Raw genomic sequence first — 20,614 nt, forward strand, 5'->3', positions numbered from 1 at the left:
TTGCAGAGATTTTTTTATGCAGTGCTGCACAGTACATATCTCCCCTGTGTCTCCTATGTGTAGGTACACTGCTCTGAAAGTAATGTCTCTTACTTTCCTTGGAAACTACAACAGACAAAAAAAAAAAAAAAAAAGGTGTTACTGTGTTGCAAGAGAAAGACTGTCTTCTCTGGTCTGACTCTGGAAGTTGGAGCCTTCAGCTTAGCTGTGGTGTAGTAGTCAGAGTTGATGCTTTGTCAGAAGGATCACCCCTTTCCTATCTGCTGTGTCACCACAGCTGAAATGCACCACCCACCCCTCCCTGTGCTCACACCCACTGTTTGGTCTCCATAATCTTTCAGCAAGTGCCAATGAATGTCAGTGGGTGCCATTTTTTCCCCATAGAGGAATTCCCTTCCACCCCTTTGCATCATCAGCCCTTCTATGTCAGATGCCATGCTGTCAAAATGTCCCTCTGCTGCCACCTGTCATGGCAACAAAACATAACAGGACACTGGAGGAAAGGTTGCCCCTCTACTGCCATCCCACCATCTGCCTCTGACATTGTGGGCCAACAGAATAAAACAGGAAGCATTACTTTCAGAGCAGCCCTCATTTGTTTGTTTTAATCCCTGTTCAAGTGCTTCTGTTTTAGTATAGCTTTTAGTGTGGCTATGTTTCTTTAAAATGCATTCCTGCCTGGTTTTTTTCCAGTAACGTTTTTAGAAAATGTGTCTGCAGAGCAGTCTGAGGGCCCTGAAGGTCAGGCTTTGAGGCAAAACTCAGCATCTGTCTGGATACCAGAGCTGTGCTACTGACAGTGTTGTTTTTTTCCTTCCAGTTGACTGAATAATTTTAGTAGTTATGAATTTGTATCACATCTGTTAGATCACAACTGAAAACAACCAAAGAGGGTAGGGCTTTTGTATCCCATTAAATGCATAACTAAAATGAACTGCTTAACGAGAGCTTGAGAGCTGGCTGTGTGCATACACATCCGGGTGCATGAAGAGAGGACCTGTGTGGAGCAGGATCCTGCCCAGAGCCGGGGCTGGCTGATACTTCCCAGAAATGGAAGGACGTTCCTTGCTGTAAAACACTTGAGGGCAAAATAGGTACAGTCTGCTGTGCCACTGCACTCAAAAGGCATCTCCAGGGAATGGAGAACAGGCTGCAAGTAATTGGTCTCTGTCAGCGAGGCCTTATCTGGCAGAGCAGCAGTCTCCCACTGCCGGTTCTGCAGGGTGAAAGCAGCTAGGAATGAAATCACTGCTGCCTTCCTTCTCTGCTGAGCTCGGTGCTTCCGCTGCCTGCCCCAGCTACGTGAACTTTGGTTCGTGCTCAGAGCAATTGTCCTCACTGAGGAGGTAAAAGAAAGGCAAAAAGGACCAGATTGCTCCAGTGCTCAGCAGCTTGTGAGCTGCACGAATTACAAATTAACAAAGCAGACCGTACGTCACAAAGTTTAAGAGCAATTAAAGAAATATATTAAAACATATTAAAGCGGAAAACAAAGTGAAAAGGATTAGGCAAAGAACACAGAGGGAGCACCTGGAGCAGTCTGGGCAGGAAGTTTTGCGATGAGAGGCAGAAAAACCTTTTTGCTGCTCCCTGCAGGAACGGTGAAACCCTGGGGAAGTACTGGCACGTCATCTCGCGGCCCTGTGAGCCCCCGCGCACCTTCCCCTCGGTGGCCCCGTTCCTTAAAATGTCTGGGAACGGCACCTGCTCCACCTGCCCGCATGCGCCGGGAGCCAGGCTGCTGGAGCACGGCCGGGGCTTGGGCGAGGGCTGCGGGGCCCGTGCTCTCTTGGATTTCTCTGCAGATGTAACTGCACAGCAGCTTTTATTCTGTTTGCTGTCCAATCAATGACAGACCTATGGGAGGGGGCAGTAACTGGGGATGTCTCTTTTTATTATTTCCTGGCTGTTAAGTTAAACTAATTTAACTCTTTTTTGATTTAGTTAGGCGGTAGTAAATGTCAAGAACAAAACACAGCAGCTGGCTGAATTAAAACAGATAAAGATGCAGTTCAGATTCCTGAACATCTTCCATCTCAAGGAGAAAGATAAAAAACACCCTCAGAGCTTTCTTACAAAACACGCTTTTTCTGCAGCAGAAAAATGTATCTCGTGAATTGCACTGGAACCTATTTTAAGTAAAAGCATAACCATAAAAGCAGGATGCGGGCATCACGTGGCACAGCCCAAGACGCAGATAACAGGCCTCCGAGGCACAGCCCTTCGTTTCATTTACATACCAAGGCCGGTGTACTAAAGCCCATAGTCTGTCTAAACTTGCCGAATCTCATTCTTTTTGGCGAAACAAAGCAGGCAGGACCGTGCAGGTGATGGCCATGTCAGTGAGAAGTACAGCTTCTGTTCCATATTCCCAGAATGACTCCATAGCTGGCCACACCAGATCCTTTTTTTTTTTTTCACTTACATATCCTTTGCCCGCCTGAGTTTGTTGTACTGGCTACTTTAAAAGCAGGGGTTTCAAACTGTTTGCACTGGCCTTTTCTCTTCAAATATTTGCAGTATTTTAGATATTTCACAACAGGCAGGAAGGACAGGAAGGTGACTTAAACGTGGAAATGAGCTCTGAGTCTTGAACACACATCTGCAATGCTACTCCTTTCTTTAATTTCTTTCCAACACCCGTATTCCTGGCCATATCCCATTTGAAATTAGATTCTTCTTCCCCTAACTTCTTATGTGACTCCCTCCCTCTTCTCCCTCCCACCTTCTTCCTAATTGGGAAAGAAACAAGCAAACATAAAACCTGAGTCCACCTGACAAATGATGGCTGCAGTGCCCAAAACAATAGACCCATATAGCTGTACTAAGTTCCTAATTATTAAAGATATTACACAGTACTGGCCTATTACATGTATCTATTTGTAGATATATTTGTAGTGGGGCAGTATGTTCTTGGTTGTTTTCTATTATTCTTGTCCTTGTAGGACATTGCACTGGAAGTGCATAGTCCATACTCCATAAATTCCTGTATCTCACTTTTATGTTGGAAGTAGTTTTGAGGTACTTTTACTATCTGATTCTTTCCAAAATCAGTCAAAATGACTTGTGTAGTCCTTCATTCCTGACCACCCCCTGCTAACTGAGGGCTAGCAAGTGTCTCACCGTCCCCTCTCCTTGAGCAGCTTTGCTATAAAACCTTGCATCTTGTATTACTGCGGGTGCTCGGGTTACCATGTACATGCCATGCACTATGACATTTCTCCTTCTTGCTTTTTTACCACTAAGAGATGGCACACAAGCATTTCAAGATAAGGCCTTGAATTACTCAATGAATCCATGTACTGGGGAAAGTAAATCTGGACCCTGGGAAAGCTGGATCTGGGACCAGTTTAGAATTTGATTCTTGGGTCGTGGCGAGTGCCACTTCAGCATCAGTAGTGCTGGACTGCCCAACCCAGTGGTGATACCTGCAGTGCAGTCCAGGCTCTGGTTTACAAGAACCCTGCTGGCTATTGGAAGTTCAGAGCAGGTTTATAATTTGCACTTGGATCCATTCTAGATTTACTGTGCAGTGAATATTGAGACCACTATCTGACCTATTTTAATTTGAACCCAGACTACAATCTTAAGTTATAGATAATGCCGTGGGGATTGCCACATTACTTGGTTGAACCAATGCCTCTGACCTGCCCAGGCTCCTTGCACAAGGCTCTGGCTCCTGATCTGCTCCAGAGCTGCTGCAGACAGGATGTTTCAGACCACGTGTGAGGAGATGCAGTTTTGCTCTCTGCATATCTTTACCTTTTGTTTCCTGTAAGTTCACTTTTTATTTTCTTTGTGTTTTCCCTGGCTTTCACTGTTCTGTTGTAGACTGTTCATCCAATTTTAGCTCTGTCAAGCATGTGACGGTGCCAACAGACCTTCCTGAGAAGTACTGAGTGAGAACAGCAATGCATCAACTCGCCCAGGGCCTACTAGAGGTAAAAGCCACGAGACCGTGATCTTCCTGGTACAACATGCAGTCCATTATGGTGCAGTTCTGACTATCCAAGCACGCAGGGCTAGCCCGTTTCTTCCCAAAGCACACTTCTGAAAAGCGTAGCCCTCTACGAGGCCGTTTCCCACGGCTATATGTAAAGGCACGAAAGGGTGCAGGCCGTGTAGAAGCATGCCGTGTGTTCTGCTCGCGGTCCTTCGGGCCCAGCTGACGGCTCCCTCACGTCTTCGTCCTTTCTGTAGAACGGGCCCTAAGATAACAGCTAGAAGCACCCATCTGGATGAGCTCGGAAATGAAAGGGGACTCACTTCAGCGCAGCGCCCTGAGGACGAGGCCCGCGCTGAAGCGCAGCTCACCCCCGCCCCTCCTCACCCCGACGGCTGCTCCGTGCGGGACGTGACCAGGCCGCCGCCGCAGCGCGGCCTCTCGCGGGGGCGGGCGGATGGCTGACGGGCGGGCGGTTCGACCAATAGGAGCACGTCGCGGCCCGCGTGGGCCCAATCAGCAACGGGCGCGGACGAGGCGTGCGGCGTAGCGGCGGCGCGGACGGGTAGCGCGGCAGAGCGCGGGCGGCGGCGGCACGGGACGGACGGGCGGCAGTGACTGGCTGTAATCATGTCTCTCTCCAACAAGCTCACCCTGGACAAGGTGGACGTGAAGGGCAAGCGGGTCGTCATGAGGTGAGCAGCCGGGCGGCGGGGAGCTGCCCTTAGAGCCGGCCGCACCCCGGTGGTTGGCGAGGCCCCGGCTGCGGTCCTACCGAGCGTACCCGGGCGCTTGCTGGTCGCTTTTTGCTGCTTGGGGCGCTGGAAGCCGCTCCCGCCCCGCCTCACTTCCCCCAGGAGCGCCCCGTGCTCTCGGTGCTGCTGGGATCGGTAGCCGTCCTTTTGCAGCCCCGTTTCAGAATGGTAGCACGGTAACGGTGCTTTTCTGTCCGCTTAGAATTAGTCCACGGTGCCGTGGGCTGCCAGGTCAATTTCTTTCTGCTCATCTGCTGCTTTGCTGGCAGCTTCTGTCCTTCTCACATGTGGAGCAGGCTACGGGAAAATTCAAGGAAAACTACCGAGTGAGGTTTTTTTTTTAATATGGATGTGGAATAACGAAGGATAAGCTGCGACATAGCGTTTGACTCAGTCCGATGCTCCGTTGCAGTCGGGTAGACGTTCATTTCCTCCGCGGGAGAAAAAGATGGTGCTGCTCCGCGGCCATCGGTTCCCTGCGTGAGTCAGGGAGGAGAGAAGCTGCTCCGTGAATAATTTCTGCCCTGAGCTGTTACACAAGCGGCTTCCTGCTGCTCACCACGTGGGCACGAGATATGCTAGCCAGAAATGGCTGGCGAAACTCCTCCCTTTTCATCCTTTGCCCTGGCTTGTGTAGGGAAAGTTAGCTCTGCATCTCGGTGGAATCTTCCCGTGGGGATGTGGCAAACTGTAGCACTTGGCTTCACAGAGATTAGAGCTGCAGAGAACAGAAAGCTCCCAGTCAGAGATCTAAGAGCGTGGGTTTTAAAAGGAGAAGTGAGAAGGAGCTTGTTCTTTCTCAGTTTTATTTTCTGCTTCAGCATCATCAGTGCTGTGGCCGTGAGACTTAGGTTGCATTGATGGTATGCAACCTGATGCTTGTTCTCCATTTGTACTGTCATTACAAGCAGAAATGGCTGGTGTCGTACTGATTTCTGTAACAGAACTTGTGCTCAAAGCAACTAGGACTCTGACTCTAGCCTTAATAACATTGCTTTTCTAGGCAGCCTCTTTACCTTCAGGTTTCCTCGTTCCTTGTAAAAGAAGTTTAAGGATTTGTTTTCTGCTTTTTTTAGGGTTGACTTCAATGTTCCAATGAAGGATCACAAAATAACCAACAATCAAAGGTGAGACCCAATTTCTATCTCAGATGAAAGCCCCGAAGTCCATTTTCCTCTCATTTTAGCCCAGTTCTGTTAGCAGGGCCTGGAACAGTACCATGATTATGGTGTTACTGCTGGTACCAGAGTATTAAAGGTGACTCAGATGGTTATTAAATGCTTCTGCAGCTAACTGTAGTGGTTACTACAGAGCTTCTCACTGTAGTTCCTGTAGAGAGCACATTAAAAACATCAGTTAATTGTATGGGCTCTGACCTTTATTTCTTAAGTATGGTTGCAGCATTATGGCCATATGTCTGTTTGGCTCTGACTGCTGTACTTGATAGTAATTTCCAGAAGACTCTGTTCTTACCCTGTGTTAACTTACTTGTTGGTTTACATTAGTATAGTTGTTATAGAGCAGTATCTGAAGACAAAGGGTTTAGAAATGTTTTTTTGTTTTGCATGCCCATCATTTGTAGGCAGATAACAGTTTTGTTCACCACTGGTCAGTTTTTCTGGCCATCATTTTTCTTATTGGTTCGTTATCAGTGACTGGATCAAGAAACTCAGTAACGTTCATTTGCTTCCTGACAATTTTTAGTAAGAGCAATCAGAATTTGGATAACAAGGTACATTTTATTTCCATCTTCCATCATGGAAGATAACAGCAGAACATCTGAAAACACTGAGGCAGGGGAATTATTTGATGTATGATGCATAATGACTGCACTTCAGGGATTGCCACTTTTCCCTGGGAAAGGAATAGGCTGGGTTAGCACCAGGGCAGCTGTGCTCCGTGTATGTAAGTAATGTAAGGATGTAGTAATTTCCTAGAGGTTTGTCCTAGCCAGCATTGGTTGCTGACAAGCTCAGCACTGCCATCAGTACATTTTTGTCTTTTAGAAACGCACTGAACTGTGTAAACACCAGGGGTGGAATGGACTTGTTAAGTAATTGTTCTACCCAGCTTTCGTATTCTGTTTTCTACCTTTTTGAAGAACTTTCAGGGCTTTTCTGTAAGTGATCACTGTCTGCTTGCATGGCAAACTGTACCTGAATCCTAGTTCATTTGTTTCTGCTGTTCCAGAATCAAGGCAGCTGTTCCTACCATCAAGCACTGCTTGGACCATGGAGCCAAGTCGGTGGTTCTGATGAGTCACCTGGGCCGCCCAGATGGAGTTCCCATGCCTGACAAGTTCTCCTTGGCTCCAGTAGCTGTGGAACTTAAAGCTCTCATGGGCAGGTGAAGTAGCAGACAGTTCAGCATGCATCAGTCCCTCCGTGTGAGTGGACCTGGGCGCTTTCATTTTAGAAAGAGAGACTGGTGGGGTGACAGCGTTTATCTTGTCTTTGCAGGGAGGTCACATTCCTGAAGGATTGTGTGGGTCCTGAGGTGGAGAAGGCCTGTGCTAATCCTGCAAATGGCTCCATCATCCTGCTGGAGAACCTCCGATTCCATGTAGAAGAAGAAGGGAAAGGGAAGGATGCTTCAGGAAACAAGGTGAAACTTCAAGTTTAGGTTCTGTGTGTGCCTTCTCTGGTCTTAGTACCTTGGTTGCAGTAGATTGATGATGAACTAGCTGCTCATTCAAAATGCTGTTTATGAATTCACTCTCAGAAGGGAACCAGAGAGCTTTTGTTCAGCAAGTCTGATCACCTGTGCTATGCAGTGGAAAAAGTTTGAGTCATATGCATTGATCAGAAAGATGAAACAGCTTAAGTGAAAGGCTGTAAATGATTGCCAGGCGTGCCGCCCTCCATAAAAGGGGTGAAATAGGGCTGTCCAGGAAACTGTTGTTGCTGCTTATTAGATTTGTTTGGAGATATCTAAAACAAAATTCCAGGTCTATTGGAGATGTCATTCTCACAGCTCTAGCTACAATGATTTTTTCAATTTTGTCTCTCTGGTTAATGTTTTAATATGCTGATTAAAAGTTCTGCAACACAGAAATTATCAAACCCTGTTATAAGCCTTCCTGCTCTTATGGTAGCCATCAGGAACCAGGCTGCCTTATACCTCTGACATTTTCTTGAAGGTCAGGAAGAATGTTTGCTCCAGACAGCTGCTTTTCTTAGCGGTAATGACCCTGGTGACTTTACACGGGTTTTGGCTCCTTTCACATTTAGTGCGTGGAGGGGAATGCTGACACCGTGTGGTGCCCTTTAGAGGCTGATACAGGAATCTAGTAGCTTAGGGAAATAGCATGGAGAAGCTTAGTAAGCCTGTGCAGATGGAAATAGGAAATGGAGCAAGTTTGAAGTTAACCACAGTCATATGCAACTGAAAGCTGTTGTGGCAGGGAGAAGCATAGGACAAGAGTTTAATTTGCGTTAAGAAACAGTCCCTTCATTTTGTGTACTAGTACGCATACAGAAGCACGCACTGCAGCTGGACAGTGCAGAAAGGTACTGCTGACAGACCAGTTTGTCATCTTAACTATCATGCCCTACCTATAGGGAAGGGATGACAAGATAAAAGTCTGTGTGTTATCAGCTGGTGCTTGGAAAATGTCTTTCCAAAGCAAATCAAGTGGTAGTGATGCCTTTATTCAGAGCCTCCTGTGATCTGCTTACAGGTGCTATTGGCTGCTATTGGCACAGGAGCATTTCATTTCTTCATGTACAGTCAGGCAATTTAGCAAGTGAAGGAAAAGTTGACAGCCTTGTTCTAGAGTCTGTGTAGTCCCTTTAGCCTTGTTTTCTGCCTAGGCTGTGTGAATAAAAAGGCATGCAAAGCCCAACTACTTGAGCCATCCCGTGAGGATTTGGTAGGATGCCTGGATGATGGAGGAAGTCTCTTAACAGAAATGTGTCTGTTCCTGCCCACTGTGTGCTAAGCTCTTCTTCAGTGTTCTATCTTGGCTGTTGTCACTGTTGCCTGTTGTCAAGTGCAGGCTATTTATAAGTTAATCCTCAGTGCAGATGCAAAATGAACCCTTCAGCTCATTGTTTTATCCGTAGTGCTTAGAGACCACGTTTTTTTTGTTCAGTAAATGGCTGTGAATGAGTTTTGTCTCATCTCAGTGTCACCTTCTCTCCCATACCTTTTATGTGTTGTGTTCACCTCACATTAGTAGAAATCTGTTGGAGAGAGCAAAAGGTTGCAGCTCAAGCCTGATTTACTGATGCACTTAGATATGAGAATAGTCCTCAGGGCTTTAATAGTAAGCTCTCAGAGTTTAATATGGAGTTAAAACCATTTAAAATCTGTTATTCCATGTGAAATAAAGACACCCACAGGATGAGCAGCTGAATTCTCCAGCTGATCTTTCTCTTCTTTGGGTTTAGAAGCCAGTTGCTTTACATTGCTGAATTTCACATTAGTTTTGTGTATATAGCACAACCTTGTCATTCTTTTTCTTCTTAGATCAAAGCTGATGCTGCAAAAGTGGATGCTTTCAGAGCCTCTCTTTCTAAACTAGGAGATGTTTATGTCAATGATGCTTTTGGAACTGCCCACCGTGCTCACAGGTATGTATCCATTTTCATTCCATGGACAGAACTGCAGAATGATGACTGCTGTGTGTTTCCACAGCATTGTCCTCACTGAATTTGAACTTTTTGAGACTATCCCACTATTGTTCTGCTGTATTTGTTCCTGAGTGATGTAATTAGTAGAGGTAACTGTCTGAAGCACAAATGGTATAAAGCTTCTCCCTTAGAGCAGGAGACAGCTGAGCCTCTTAAGATTTGAATTAACTTGTTTGGTTGTTAATGGTGCAGCATTTTTCCTTTTCTCACTCTTATCTTTACTTTACAGCTCCATGGTAGGTGTTCATCTTCCTCAGAAGGCTGCTGGCTTCCTGATGAAGAAAGAACTGGATTACTTTGCAAAGGCCCTTGAACATCCAGAGAGACCTTTCTTAGCAATTCTTGGAGGGTAAGACTCAAGAACATACCAACTCCTTATTTTTCTTTAACACCTCTAACAAATGAAGAGTTCTTCTGGCTTTTTTCAAACAGGTGTTTTCCTCTGAACTGTACTTACAGTTCAGACTTGTAGATAATCCACAGAGGTTTTTAGGAATTATTTGAGGGCTGGCTTACGATGTCCATACTTGTGATGATGGAGTCAGTTCATCATATCTTGTGATTGCTTACAGTCCCCTAAATAAGGGGCAGTCTGCAGCAATTTGCTGTACAGTTGACCCAGAAGAGCAGATACACATGATGGCCCTGAAATACTGTCAGTGACCTTTCCTCCATGGTTCAGAGTACAAGCATCCTGCAAGCTCAGCACTGTGTAAATTGACACGGTCTGTCATAATGCAGTGGTGACCTACTGTAGCTGGCTGGGCCTCTGCTCTAAAACAGCAGCTAGTGTACAAAGAACTGAAGGAGCAACACCAAATGTCTTGTCTGCATGTAGAAATAAGTGTTTCAGTCTGTCAGGTGAATTTAAATACTTTGAACAGTAACACAAAGCTTGGACACCATAGCATTTCTGCGATGATAAAAAGTACGTGGCTTATTCCTGTATTCCTGCTCTCTGTACCCATAAATGTGCTTTTAAAGAAGCAGTACTCACTTGTCACGTAAAGTTTTAAATGTTTACATGATCTTGATTCCAGTGAGCAATGCTTTCTTATTATTAGTACCTTTCCAAGATTTAGCACTGCGTGTGATTCAGCTGTAGATTGGCTAATGCTTATGTATAACAACACTGGACCCAGATGATGAACTGAGGGCAACTGTATTAATACAATTATTAATACAATAATTAATATTATTAATATTATTACAGATGAGAATGAACTGTATTGGCAAACAAAAACCAAGTGCAGGGAAGTAATTTCAGTACTAGAAGCGGAATTGTGCAGAAAGGAAAGAAATTAAAGTCTAAATCACTTTCACTTTTCTTTTCCCACAAGGGAAGATGCATCCTTCAGGTTTTTGCCTTGGGTCTGTACATCTCATCAGTCCTTTATCAGAGTTACCACAATGTGGCAGTGTTAGCAACTTCACTGTTTAAACTGTGACTGGAGACTGATTGACAGCTCTCCACTGCTGCTAAGGTTAGGATGGTAGAGGCAATACCTACTCTTAATGATCATATCTGAAAGGATTTTCTTATTGAAGTCTGTGTCATTATCATTGCTTTAGAGATGAGGTAACTAAAGGAAGAAAAGGAAAGGCTTCTGTCTAATGTCATCAAGGAAAGTAGAGCCAAACTGAGCCTGTAATGCAAGTCTCTTGAGTACCAACCTAAGTTCTGCCTAGAGTAATTTCCTAAGGCCTCTGTGAAGCTCTCTTTTAAGTAAGGTGGCATTGAAGAGGAAGGATTTGTCCACTGCTGCCTCTGGCTATCCCCACAAAAAGTGATTGTGGCATTGTTATTCTGTTACCATTCATACCTTGTGCTAAAAGCAGCCATCTGCTTTTGGGCAGGGCAGTTCATCCTAGTAGTTTAAATCTGTGTTGTGAGTTTGATTACAGGAGTTTGGCCTGTGGTAGCTACAGTGGATCTAGACTTGGACAGTTGTGAATGGCAGTGCATTTTACATGTCCTGCTCTGCATTGCTGGATAGTCAAATAGTTTGCCATTACTGAATAGCAATTGAAAAATTCTGCTTTATACTCTTATGCAGTAAATCCTTGATGAGGGTTTGTTCTGTCTTAATCAAAGACAGTGTAAGGTCTGCTGAGGAGTCTGGGGCAGTGACTATACTGTTCATTCTTTGCTTTTCTTCTTTTCCAGAGCTAAAGTTCAGGATAAGATCCAGCTGATCAGTAACATGTTAGATAAGGTCAACGAGATGATCATTGGTGGAGGAATGGCATTCACCTTTCTCAAAGTGTTAAACAACATGCAGGTATGAAAAGAGCAATTCTGAGTCTGCTTTGAGTAAAGGATGCTCCATATACATAAATATGCTGGTGTTGAGAACTGGCTATGTCGATTTTCTGAAAGAGAATAGGGAGCACCAAGAAATTGCTTGACAGTCTGCAAAAATTGGCTTGCTGTGTATGTCTGAGTGCTCTAATAAAACTGTCCAGAATTGCTGTGTGAACAGTATGGCTTGACCATTGCACATCTCACATATAATGGCCAGTAGCTAAACAAATGCCTCTTATATTTTTCTCACTTTTTTTTTTTTGTAGATTGGCAACTCTCTGTTTGATGAAGAGGGATCAAAAATTGTCAAGGACCTGATGGCCAAGGCAGAGAAGAATGGTGTGAAGATTACCTTGCCTGTTGACTTCATCACTGCAGACAAGTTCGATGAGCATGCACAGACTGGGGAAGCCACAGTGGCTTCAGGCATTCCTGCTGGCTGGATGGTAGGTTTTAGTAGGCAAGGGACTATAGAAGGTAACAGGGAGCACTGGGGTGAGAAAGACACTTCTTAAAGGAATTAAAGGAGTAATGGTAGTCCTTTACAAATGCTTCTGTGAAGGCAGTCTAACTGCACAGAATATTTTTCTTTCATAAAGTGAAAACCCTGTGGTTTGTCCTGAAAATATTTTAAGTCAAAAGTAGCTTTCGTGAGATTCGGATTAAAACAGCAAAATTCCTCTAAAACTTTCAGTTGTGAATGAAAATAAGTCCCTTCTATTTGAGTGGAATTCAGTTAGAGTTGGCGAAAGTTTCTAAGCAAGGCTTCATGTATCTGACCTTGATTTTTAAAATGACTTACTTGTATTCAGAAGACAAATACCACACCAGACTCCACCCTACAGAAGCAGCTGCTAGCAAATCTCTATTCCTTGGTACTCAGTGCCTAGAGAAGCTCTTGCTTTGTGACTAGTCTGCTGTTTCTAAACCAGTAGCAAATTTGAGGACACAAAATCAGCACTATCATGGTGTCATTAATTTCAGTGTCAAATGAAAGATGAGGGGGGGAAAAAAGCATTTGAAAATCCCACCAATAAGGCACTGGTGATTCCAGAAAGCTCATCTCTGAATTCTTACTTGTCACAGGGTTTGGACTGTGGCCCTGAAAGTGTTAAGAAGTTTGTTGAAGTTGTGGGAAGAGCCAAACAAATAGTGTGGAATGGTCCAGTTGGAGTCTTTGAATGGGACAAGTTCTCCAAAGGAACCAAAGCCTTGATGGACAAAGTGGTGGAAGTAACTGGAAAGGGCTGCATCACCATTATTGGTAAGTAGTTGCGTGTGTTTGTTTTTGTCTTTCTAAATGCAGCAAGCAAGTTTGTGTCCGCTAAGCACAGCATTAAAAATAGTTGGCAAATTGTTTTTCAGTAATGTTTTCATCTCTCCTTCCTCAGCTTGCATACATGACTTCAAAACTGCTGTATGAACTAATGCTGGGGATTTGGGAGCATCACCAGCCTGTAGCAAGGCTATGTCCCTTAAGCTGAATAAATCTGAATTTCTTGCCTTGCTGATATATTTTCTTCCCCTGTTCTGCAGGTGGTGGAGATACAGCCACGTGCTGTGCGAAATGGAACACTGAAGATAAAGTTAGCCATGTCAGCACTGGAGGTGGTGCCAGCCTGGAACTGCTAGAGGGTAACTGTTCTTCTGTTTTGACTTGCTTGAGCAAATTAGGTAGTTCTGGGTGCTCTGCCTTGTGTTGGTGTTCAGGAAAGCACAACAACAGAATAACTGTCTTCTCTGTTTCAACAAATGGAGTTGCGTATAAGATCCTCCTAGCTCTTTTTTTGTCTCTACTGGAGGAAAAGAAAATGGAGCAATGCTGCAAAGAGTGTAGACTGCCACTCTTTGCCACACAGCAATGAAAGCTTGCATAGAAAGTCATACAGCTTTGAGAGCAGGCTGTTTGTTTATTGACACGTGCTAGCCAGACTGTTTACAATACTCAGTTTGGATTAGGGATCAGAATAATTTCAAATTTTGCTTAGAAGCTTCCTTTTGAGAACGCTGTTGGAAATCTCCTGGTTTGGGGAGCCCTCTAGCGATGGCTTTACAAAATCACAACAAACCTGCACAAGAGTACTCTGAATCCAAATGATGAGAATTTGCAGAGTTGTAATGAGTTATATTGTTCTCTAAATGAGTTTTCATTTCCTCTGGTAATTGTCTGTTTCCCAATACGTCTAAAGTATCTAATACTGTCAGTTTCTCTGTAGAAGAGAAACTGCAGTAAACTGCATTGCAGCTGTTGGTTTCCAGCAGTTGTATGTGAGACAGAGCTTTTGTTTCTGTTGCCTAGGGAGTGGTGGTAAAGGGGAAGAATGCAGATGGCTAGAAGGAAGCACTGTGCAACTCATTTATTCAAAAGGACAAAATTGTCTTAAGTTTTGGCCCTAAATGTGGGCTTGTGTGAGATCTCTTAAATGTAACGGAAGTCTGGCTAATTGGAGAAGCCTCTGAAGATTGGGGGAAAAAAGAAGGCTACTAAAAGAACTAGTGAGCTGTGAGCAGTGTTAAAATTAAGTACTGTCATACAGCTTGAGCATTCAAAAGTAGGGTTTTTCGGGGGGGAGGGGTAAGTAAGAAAACAATGATCTTCATTATCAAAGGACAACAAAAACCTAAGATGCTTTAAAAAACATTGCATATCAGTAATTTGGGGATCTGTACCTAAGATGAGCACATTCCTTACTCTTTCCCACTGCAGTGAGACATCTAACTATCTGGATGTGGATGACTTAGTCCCAATAGAAGACTGAAGTCTCATAGGAAGTCTTGTTTAGTTTTCTTAATTCGTTCTTTAAATTTCCACCACACACCCCAAAATTCTATCTACATGCCACTAGGGATTAAAGAAAGAATGCAGCAACTCCCTAGATCCTATCAAAAATCTGTTTGCCATCAAGCTTAATGGAAGAATATATTTACGTGTTTGGATCTGACCCTAGCAGGAACTTGGACAGAAACACTGTTATCATTAATTGAACGCTGATGACTGTGGGCTGTTAAGAATCTGTCTGCAGCTGTGCTCTGGGTACTCATTACAGCCCTAAAATGTATTTACTGTCTGAAACAGTTTAAATGTAATCCATATGTTGTGATAGCCACAAACATCACCAGGAGCGCGTGTAGAAGCATCTTTGGCCTGTAGCTTGAGTTGTTTTGGGGAGGTTTTGTTTGCTTTTTAAATATGTGTGAATGTTACAGTTGTAAGTATAAAGCCAAGTACATTGAGAGCTTTTTCTTAACTTTATTGGATTGTTACTTTTCTACTAACAGGCAAGGTTCTTCCTGGAGTGGATGCCTTGAGCAACGTGTAGAGGACAGTGTATCACCCCAGTTCCTGTTACTGTGCACAGCCCCTGAGATTCAACACTTCAACACTTCTATGCTTCTGTATTTCAACTCTGCAACAGGCACATCACAAATGTAAACCGAAACTGGACAGGATTTGAGAAGACAGCAGAGATATTTTATGGCTGCAGTTTACATGATCTGGATTTGTTCACTCTTATCCCACTTGAATTAACGTAGTGCGTTTAAACTGTTGTTGTGGATTTAGAGTGTATATATTTATATTTTGCCTTTTCAAAGAGATTAATCCCTCTTAGACATGTCTGTTTCTCAGAAAGGAGTGCACTGTGTAGCTTCTTCAGTGTTCCTAGCAGGCATTTCCATTACTTGACACGGTTCAGAAACTAAAGGGGACTCCAATTTTTTGGAGGCTGATTGTAATAGCTGCTGAATAAACATATTTAAAACGCTGACAGCTGGTATGTGGTCTCTCAGATTTTATGTTAAAAGTTAAAATACCCTTATTCTAGCAGTAGGAGTCAGATCTTTTTCCTTCCTGCATTAAATATAATGTGTGTAAATATCCTTTTATTTTTTTTTTACCTCATGGATCTGCAAGCATCCAGACATCATCAGTGTGAACTTTGTTGGTAAGGAAATTATAGATCTACTGTTACATCAAAACTTTCATGTCATCAAATAAGAGAGATGATATTTTAACATCAGGAGTAGTAAAAAAATGGACAAATTTTCAAAATGTGGTTCTCAGAGAACTTGCTGTGTAGTAGACAGCTAATGTCTCTAACCTAAATATAGTGGAACCTTTGAAGATAGGCAGGTAAGAACTCAAAGATTTTTACCTTCTACCTTACGTATGCAAACAGAACTGCAATACTCTTTTTTTGATGTATGCATTCTGCTAAAATTGTAATAAGTGCTAAAACAAGCATAGCAAAACACAGGATAATCAGGCTTGTGTTTACAAATTAAGCACGTAGAACAAGCACTATCACTGAAAGCACAAATGTGCAGATGTATGAAGTTGTGTCCTGCAGCAGGCACAGCAGCTCAGAATCCCAGCTGTGAGCACAAGGTGTCTCTGAATGAAACCCAGTGATGTACCAACATCAGGCTATAAATTATATATTAAATTATATACTATAAATTATACCCAAAAGTGTGTTTTGGGTTAAGTCGGCAGTTATACAAAGCTTTACTCAAAACAACTACAAGAATGCAGTGCTTCAAATTAACTGCCTGTGTATCTTCCTGCTGGATCAGAGAGCAGTGTGTAAAGCACTGACTGCCTGCCCCTACACCTAGTGGCTATCCTCCAGCAGTATCAGGCTGCCATCCTGGGTGTTAGGTGTGTCATAAAGCAGCCAGGATGAACTGTGGAGAGAATCCTTGAGGTAAGCAGTGAGCTGCAATACAGAGTATACTTCTAAGTTCAAATGTATGTATACAGTATTACCAAGACAAAATGGAGGTATGTGCTCTAAGCAGACATGGTCTTTTTGACAAATGTTATTTGGTTACAGTAGGAAGCAAACTGAAGCCCAATCAAGCTAAAGTGCTTACAAAGTTAAATATGAAAATTATACTTAATGCATTTCAAATTTAAAAGTGACATTTGCAAAGCAACTAGAAATAACGTAAATGATTGCAGCACCGTGAGTTTTCTCCTCCCTCCCTCCTTTGTAAACCTCCCAAGTATTGTAAGATTACACATGAACGATGCAGATTTTTGCTAGGATTGCTTTCTAGCTGTTGCTCATGTATTCCAGGCAGGGGTGCAGACCTCCAACAGCTGCAGTAACAAGACAAAGAAAAGAGTGAGCTTGTAGGCCACAAAAAGACTATGGATTTTGGAAATCCAGTATGACAATAACAAACGTTCCACCATGTTTTATAATGGACTGTTCTTGTCTGGCTCTGGCAAACAAGGCCTTATGACAGCACGCCACATTTTAGTGTCACTCTTAGAATCCTGTGCTGCTGGATTCCCATGGAGCAAAAGCAAGACTTACCCTCAGTAGCTCCTGTGGTATTTACAGTGAAAGGTTGGTGTGTGGCCGCAACCTCCTCTTTTTTCTCCTCTTCACCAAAAGCAACAAAACAAAAGCCATCTGTAATCAAATACAGAAAGGAGTTGTTGTGCTTCATTAACACAGATGTCTGTACTTAAATATTTTTGCCTCTGACTTGGGAAGCTTGCTACTAACAAAGTATTTTGTTAGTTTCTATATGTCTTAGAGATTCTAACTATTGCAACTCCTAGGTCCATGTGCTCAAAATGTACCAACCTTACACAGAAGAACTAGACAGATGCTTAGTTTTTCAGACATTGAAGCAAAGGAGATGAAGCTTCCTTGCAAGAGCTGTACTCCTGATGATTAACAACAAATTCCAGATATTTAACCTTTGCCTATACCATTTTTGTTTTAGCAACAAACTACTGCAGGGGTAGAATATTTCTGAGGTATTCAGAAGTGCTTCCATCACTCTGTTCTTCCTCTTCTTGAATCACACTGTCCTCTGTAGATTATTTTTGCATATGTACCTGGCTCATATTAGAAATAGTGTAGCCGGCAGAACCAGAGAGGTGGTTGTCCTCCTGTACTCGGCCCTCAAGTAATGTGTTCAGTCTTGGGCCCTGCACTGAGAGGGGGCTCAAAGCATATCCAGAGAAGGGCAATAAACCTGTGAAGAGTCTGGAGCACAAGTCTTATGGGGACTGGTTGACAGAATGGGGATTGTTCAGTCTGGAGAACAGAAGACTTAGGGGAGACGTTATTGCTCTCTAGAATGAACAAAAAGGAGGTTGTGGTGAGGTAGAAGTTGGCCTCTTCTCTGAGATAATAGCAATGGGACAAGAGGGAATGGCTTTAAATTGTGCCGGAGGGGGGGGGGTCAGGTTGGATATTAGGATAAAAAACAGAAAGAGTGGTAATGTATTGGAACAGGCTGCCCAGGGAGGTGGGTGAGTCACTGTCCCTGAAGGTGTCCAAGAAATGTGTAGATGTGGTATTGAGGGACAAGGTTAGTAGGCAGTATTAGTGATAGGTGGATGGTTGGACTGGACAATCTTAGAGTTATTTTCCAAACTCAATGGTTCTATGATCAGAGATAATTTTTCTAGATATGCATATCCAACAGTTCTGCTTTTAGGTGTTCATTGCTTTTGAGAATGGTTTTGGGGCAACAGTGCTGAGCAGAAACATTATAAGATGAAGCAGTTGCAGAAAGCTTGCAATGTGAAAAAGGTAATAGATTTAGCATATATGCTGACTGATAATAAATAAGGTTAAATAAAAAAAATGTGAAGAACTTGTGGCTGAGATCATAAAAACAAAAGTTTTCAGTCAGACAAAATTTTCAGTCAGCAAAGTAAAATAACAAATTTATGTGCTTACTGTTGTCTCTTTGTATCATTTAAAGTCTATGGTAAATAGCAGGAGGTAGAGAAAGCATTTCTGTGTAGCAAAAAGTGTAATGGATTGAATTTGAAAAAGTAACCAGCAGTGAAAGCTGGGGACACAGGTAACACTCATGACTTTGTTGGGTTGAACGCTGGAACAGTGTGTCTGGTTCTACTTCTAGAGAGTGAGAGTTCAGTGGAAGGCCACAAAGATGAGAAACCTGGAGCATCTCCACATGAGGAAAGGCTGAGAGATCTGGGGCTGCTGTCTGGAGGAGAGAAGGCTGAGAGGGGATCCCAGCGCTGTTTATACAGATCTGAAGTGTGGGAGCCAAGTCAGTGGGAGCGGACTCTTTGCGGTGGAGTGCAGCAATAGAACAAGGGGCAGCGGGCAGAAAGTGGAAGGCAGGAAGCTCCATACAAACACGAGGAAGAACTTTGCTGTGAGGGGATGGAGCACTGGGGCAGGCTGCCCACAGAGGTGGTGGGATCTCCTTCTCTGGAGATACTCAGCACCATCCGGACCCCTCCTGTGTGACCTGCTGTGGAACCCGCTCTAGCAGGGGCTGCACTCGATGGTGCCCAGAGGTCCGTTCCAAACCACGCAGTTCTGTGATCCCGCGCGGGACCTCGAGTGGGCAGCGGCCATTTTGTGAGCCCAGCCACCCCGCTCACCTGGAGGTTAAGGGTGAGCCCTGGGTCCTTTTGTTCTCCCCATGCGCTCTGCTTGGCGTACCTCACTCACAGCGTCATCTGCGGTAACGACGGCCCGCTCGGCGTTTTGAGGCGGACTTCTGAACTTTCAGTCCCACGAGGAGCCGCCACCGCGGGGTCCCCGCTATCCGAGACGCCGCAGCCCGGGGCGCCGAGGCGGGGCGGGCGGACTACGCCTCCCGGCAGCCACTGCAGGGCCCGGCCCAGCGGGGGATGCCGGGCGCCGCCGCCGCCTGGTGAAAGTTAACCACCCAACCTGGGGAAGGCGCCTCCCAGCGCAGCGCGGCGCCTCCCGTTGCCATGCCGGCTTTGTCACCTCAGCGGGGAAAGCGGCACGATGGATGAGCGGGCGGTCGCCGGGGCAGGCGCCCGCCGGGTAAGGAGCGGGAAGGGAGGGAGCGAGGGGAGGCGCGGGCCGCTGTGGCGAGGCCGGTTCCCCGCGCTTCTGAGGGGCCCGCGGCCGCCCTGCCCGCAGGGATGCCGGGCTCGGGCAGGTGCAGGGGAGCGGCGCGGGGCTCCGCCGGCGGAGGGGCCGCTGAGGGCTGAGGGGGTGCGGCACCGGCTCCCGCCTCGCGGCCGCGGCCCTCCCTCAGGGGCTGCCCGCCGCCCCGCGCCCGACCTGAGGGCACGGCGGCCGCTCTGCCCCACCTCGGGCCCCCACTGAGCTGCCGAGGCTTTCTGCTGCCCCTGGGGAGAGGGGAGAGCCGGGGCTCAGCCCGAGGCTCCCGCGAGTCCTGAGGAAGCCTCCTGGGAAAGCTGCATGGGGAGGAGGCTATGAGGGTTTGCTGTGAGTACTTGCTGTGAGGAGGGAGGGGGGTGTGAAGGGGAGAGCAGAGCTGAACTGGCCCTTCCCAGGTCTGTTTTCGGGTCCCTGTAATGTCAGGGGGCATTTTGCATCCTGAAATCCCACGCAGGAGTGCTGTGGCTCCAGTGCTTGCCTGTCCCACCACTCCCATTCCTGCTGGCCCACAGCACCTGCTGATCCGCCTCTGCCCAAACCCTAAATCAAACAGAAAGGACTCCAAACCCTTCTGCTTTGGTCCCTGAGAGAAGAAAATATCAGTCTGTGGTTGATGATTCCAGAAGTGTTGGGAGCTGTGCATCCACATCCCTACCCCTTAGAGAACAGGACCCCAGCAGCCCCCTGACATCTGAGTTCAGCTTTCTCTGTACTGCCTCAGGTAGAAAGATTGGGCGTTTATAGGCAGGCTGATTCAGGTAGGCCTATAAATATCCGCAGTGAGACTTGCCATATGGTGGGAGCAGAGCCACAAGTCCCATCTGTCCCAATTCCAAGATATCTTTTTGAGAAAGTGGAGATCTGGAAGGCTGAATCTGTAGTCACGCAGAACCTGGCAGCTGTTGCTTTTGCTTGATGCTGTAGGTAGCCAAAACCTAACAAAACCACCAGTATGTGCCAGGACACCCGGTGCTTCTGTGCTATGGGTGCCTGGGGGGCTGTTCTCACATCTCACAACATCTGGTCCCAGGCTCTGTCCCTTAGCACCTTTGCCTGAAGTCCTCCACCACGAGGAGCGTAAAGAAGAT

At 45.3% G+C, this 20,614-nt stretch overlaps 1 protein-coding gene and 1 long non-coding RNA gene across 2 annotated transcripts; one reads left to right on the forward strand and one right to left on the reverse strand.

The window, feature by feature from the left end:
- The first annotated feature begins 4,508 nt into the window (after positions 1 to 4,508).
- On the forward strand, positions 4,509 to 15,404 carry PGK1 (phosphoglycerate kinase 1). The gene is made up of 11 exons (XM_065729601.1): positions 4,509 to 4,638; positions 5,775 to 5,825; positions 6,889 to 7,044; positions 7,158 to 7,302; positions 9,169 to 9,272; positions 9,562 to 9,681; positions 11,500 to 11,614; positions 11,904 to 12,083; positions 12,724 to 12,901; positions 13,174 to 13,272; positions 14,917 to 15,404. Exons 1-11 carry the CDS (start codon positions 4,574 to 4,576, stop codon positions 14,955 to 14,957), a joined length of 1,254 nt encoding a protein of 417 aa, XP_065585673.1. The 5' UTR covers positions 4,509 to 4,573; the 3' UTR covers positions 14,958 to 15,404.
- Positions 13,272 to 19,213, reverse strand: LOC136044348 (uncharacterized). The gene is made up of 3 exons (XR_010621804.1): positions 19,028 to 19,213; positions 16,958 to 17,060; positions 13,272 to 13,428 (listed from the first exon to the last, which is right to left on the reverse strand). It is a non-coding gene; the product is annotated as an uncharacterized LOC136044348 (long non-coding RNA).
- Between the last annotated feature and the right edge of the window lie 1,401 nt (positions 19,214 to 20,614).

This window comes from Cyrtonyx montezumae, unplaced genomic scaffold (genome assembly GCF_038088225.1).
Source record: "Cyrtonyx montezumae isolate F1298 unplaced genomic scaffold, pur_monq_1.0 scaffold_11, whole genome shotgun sequence".
In the NCBI taxonomy this organism is placed as follows: domain Eukaryota; kingdom Metazoa; phylum Chordata; class Aves; order Galliformes; family Odontophoridae; genus Cyrtonyx; species Cyrtonyx montezumae.

Excerpts from the sequence above, each read along its gene's own strand:
- PGK1 (XM_065729601.1), top strand. The coding sequence starts at position 4,574 with ATGTCTCTCTCCAACAAGCTCACCCTGGACAAGGTGGACGTGAAGGGC. Across the intron at positions 4,639-5,774 it reads GGCAAGCGGGTCGTCATGAG|GGTTGACTTCAATGTTCCAA; the intron begins GTGAGCAGCCGG and ends TGCTTTTTTTAG. Across the intron at positions 7,045-7,157 it reads CTTAAAGCTCTCATGGGCAG|GGAGGTCACATTCCTGAAGG; the intron begins GTGAAGTAGCAG and ends TTGTCTTTGCAG.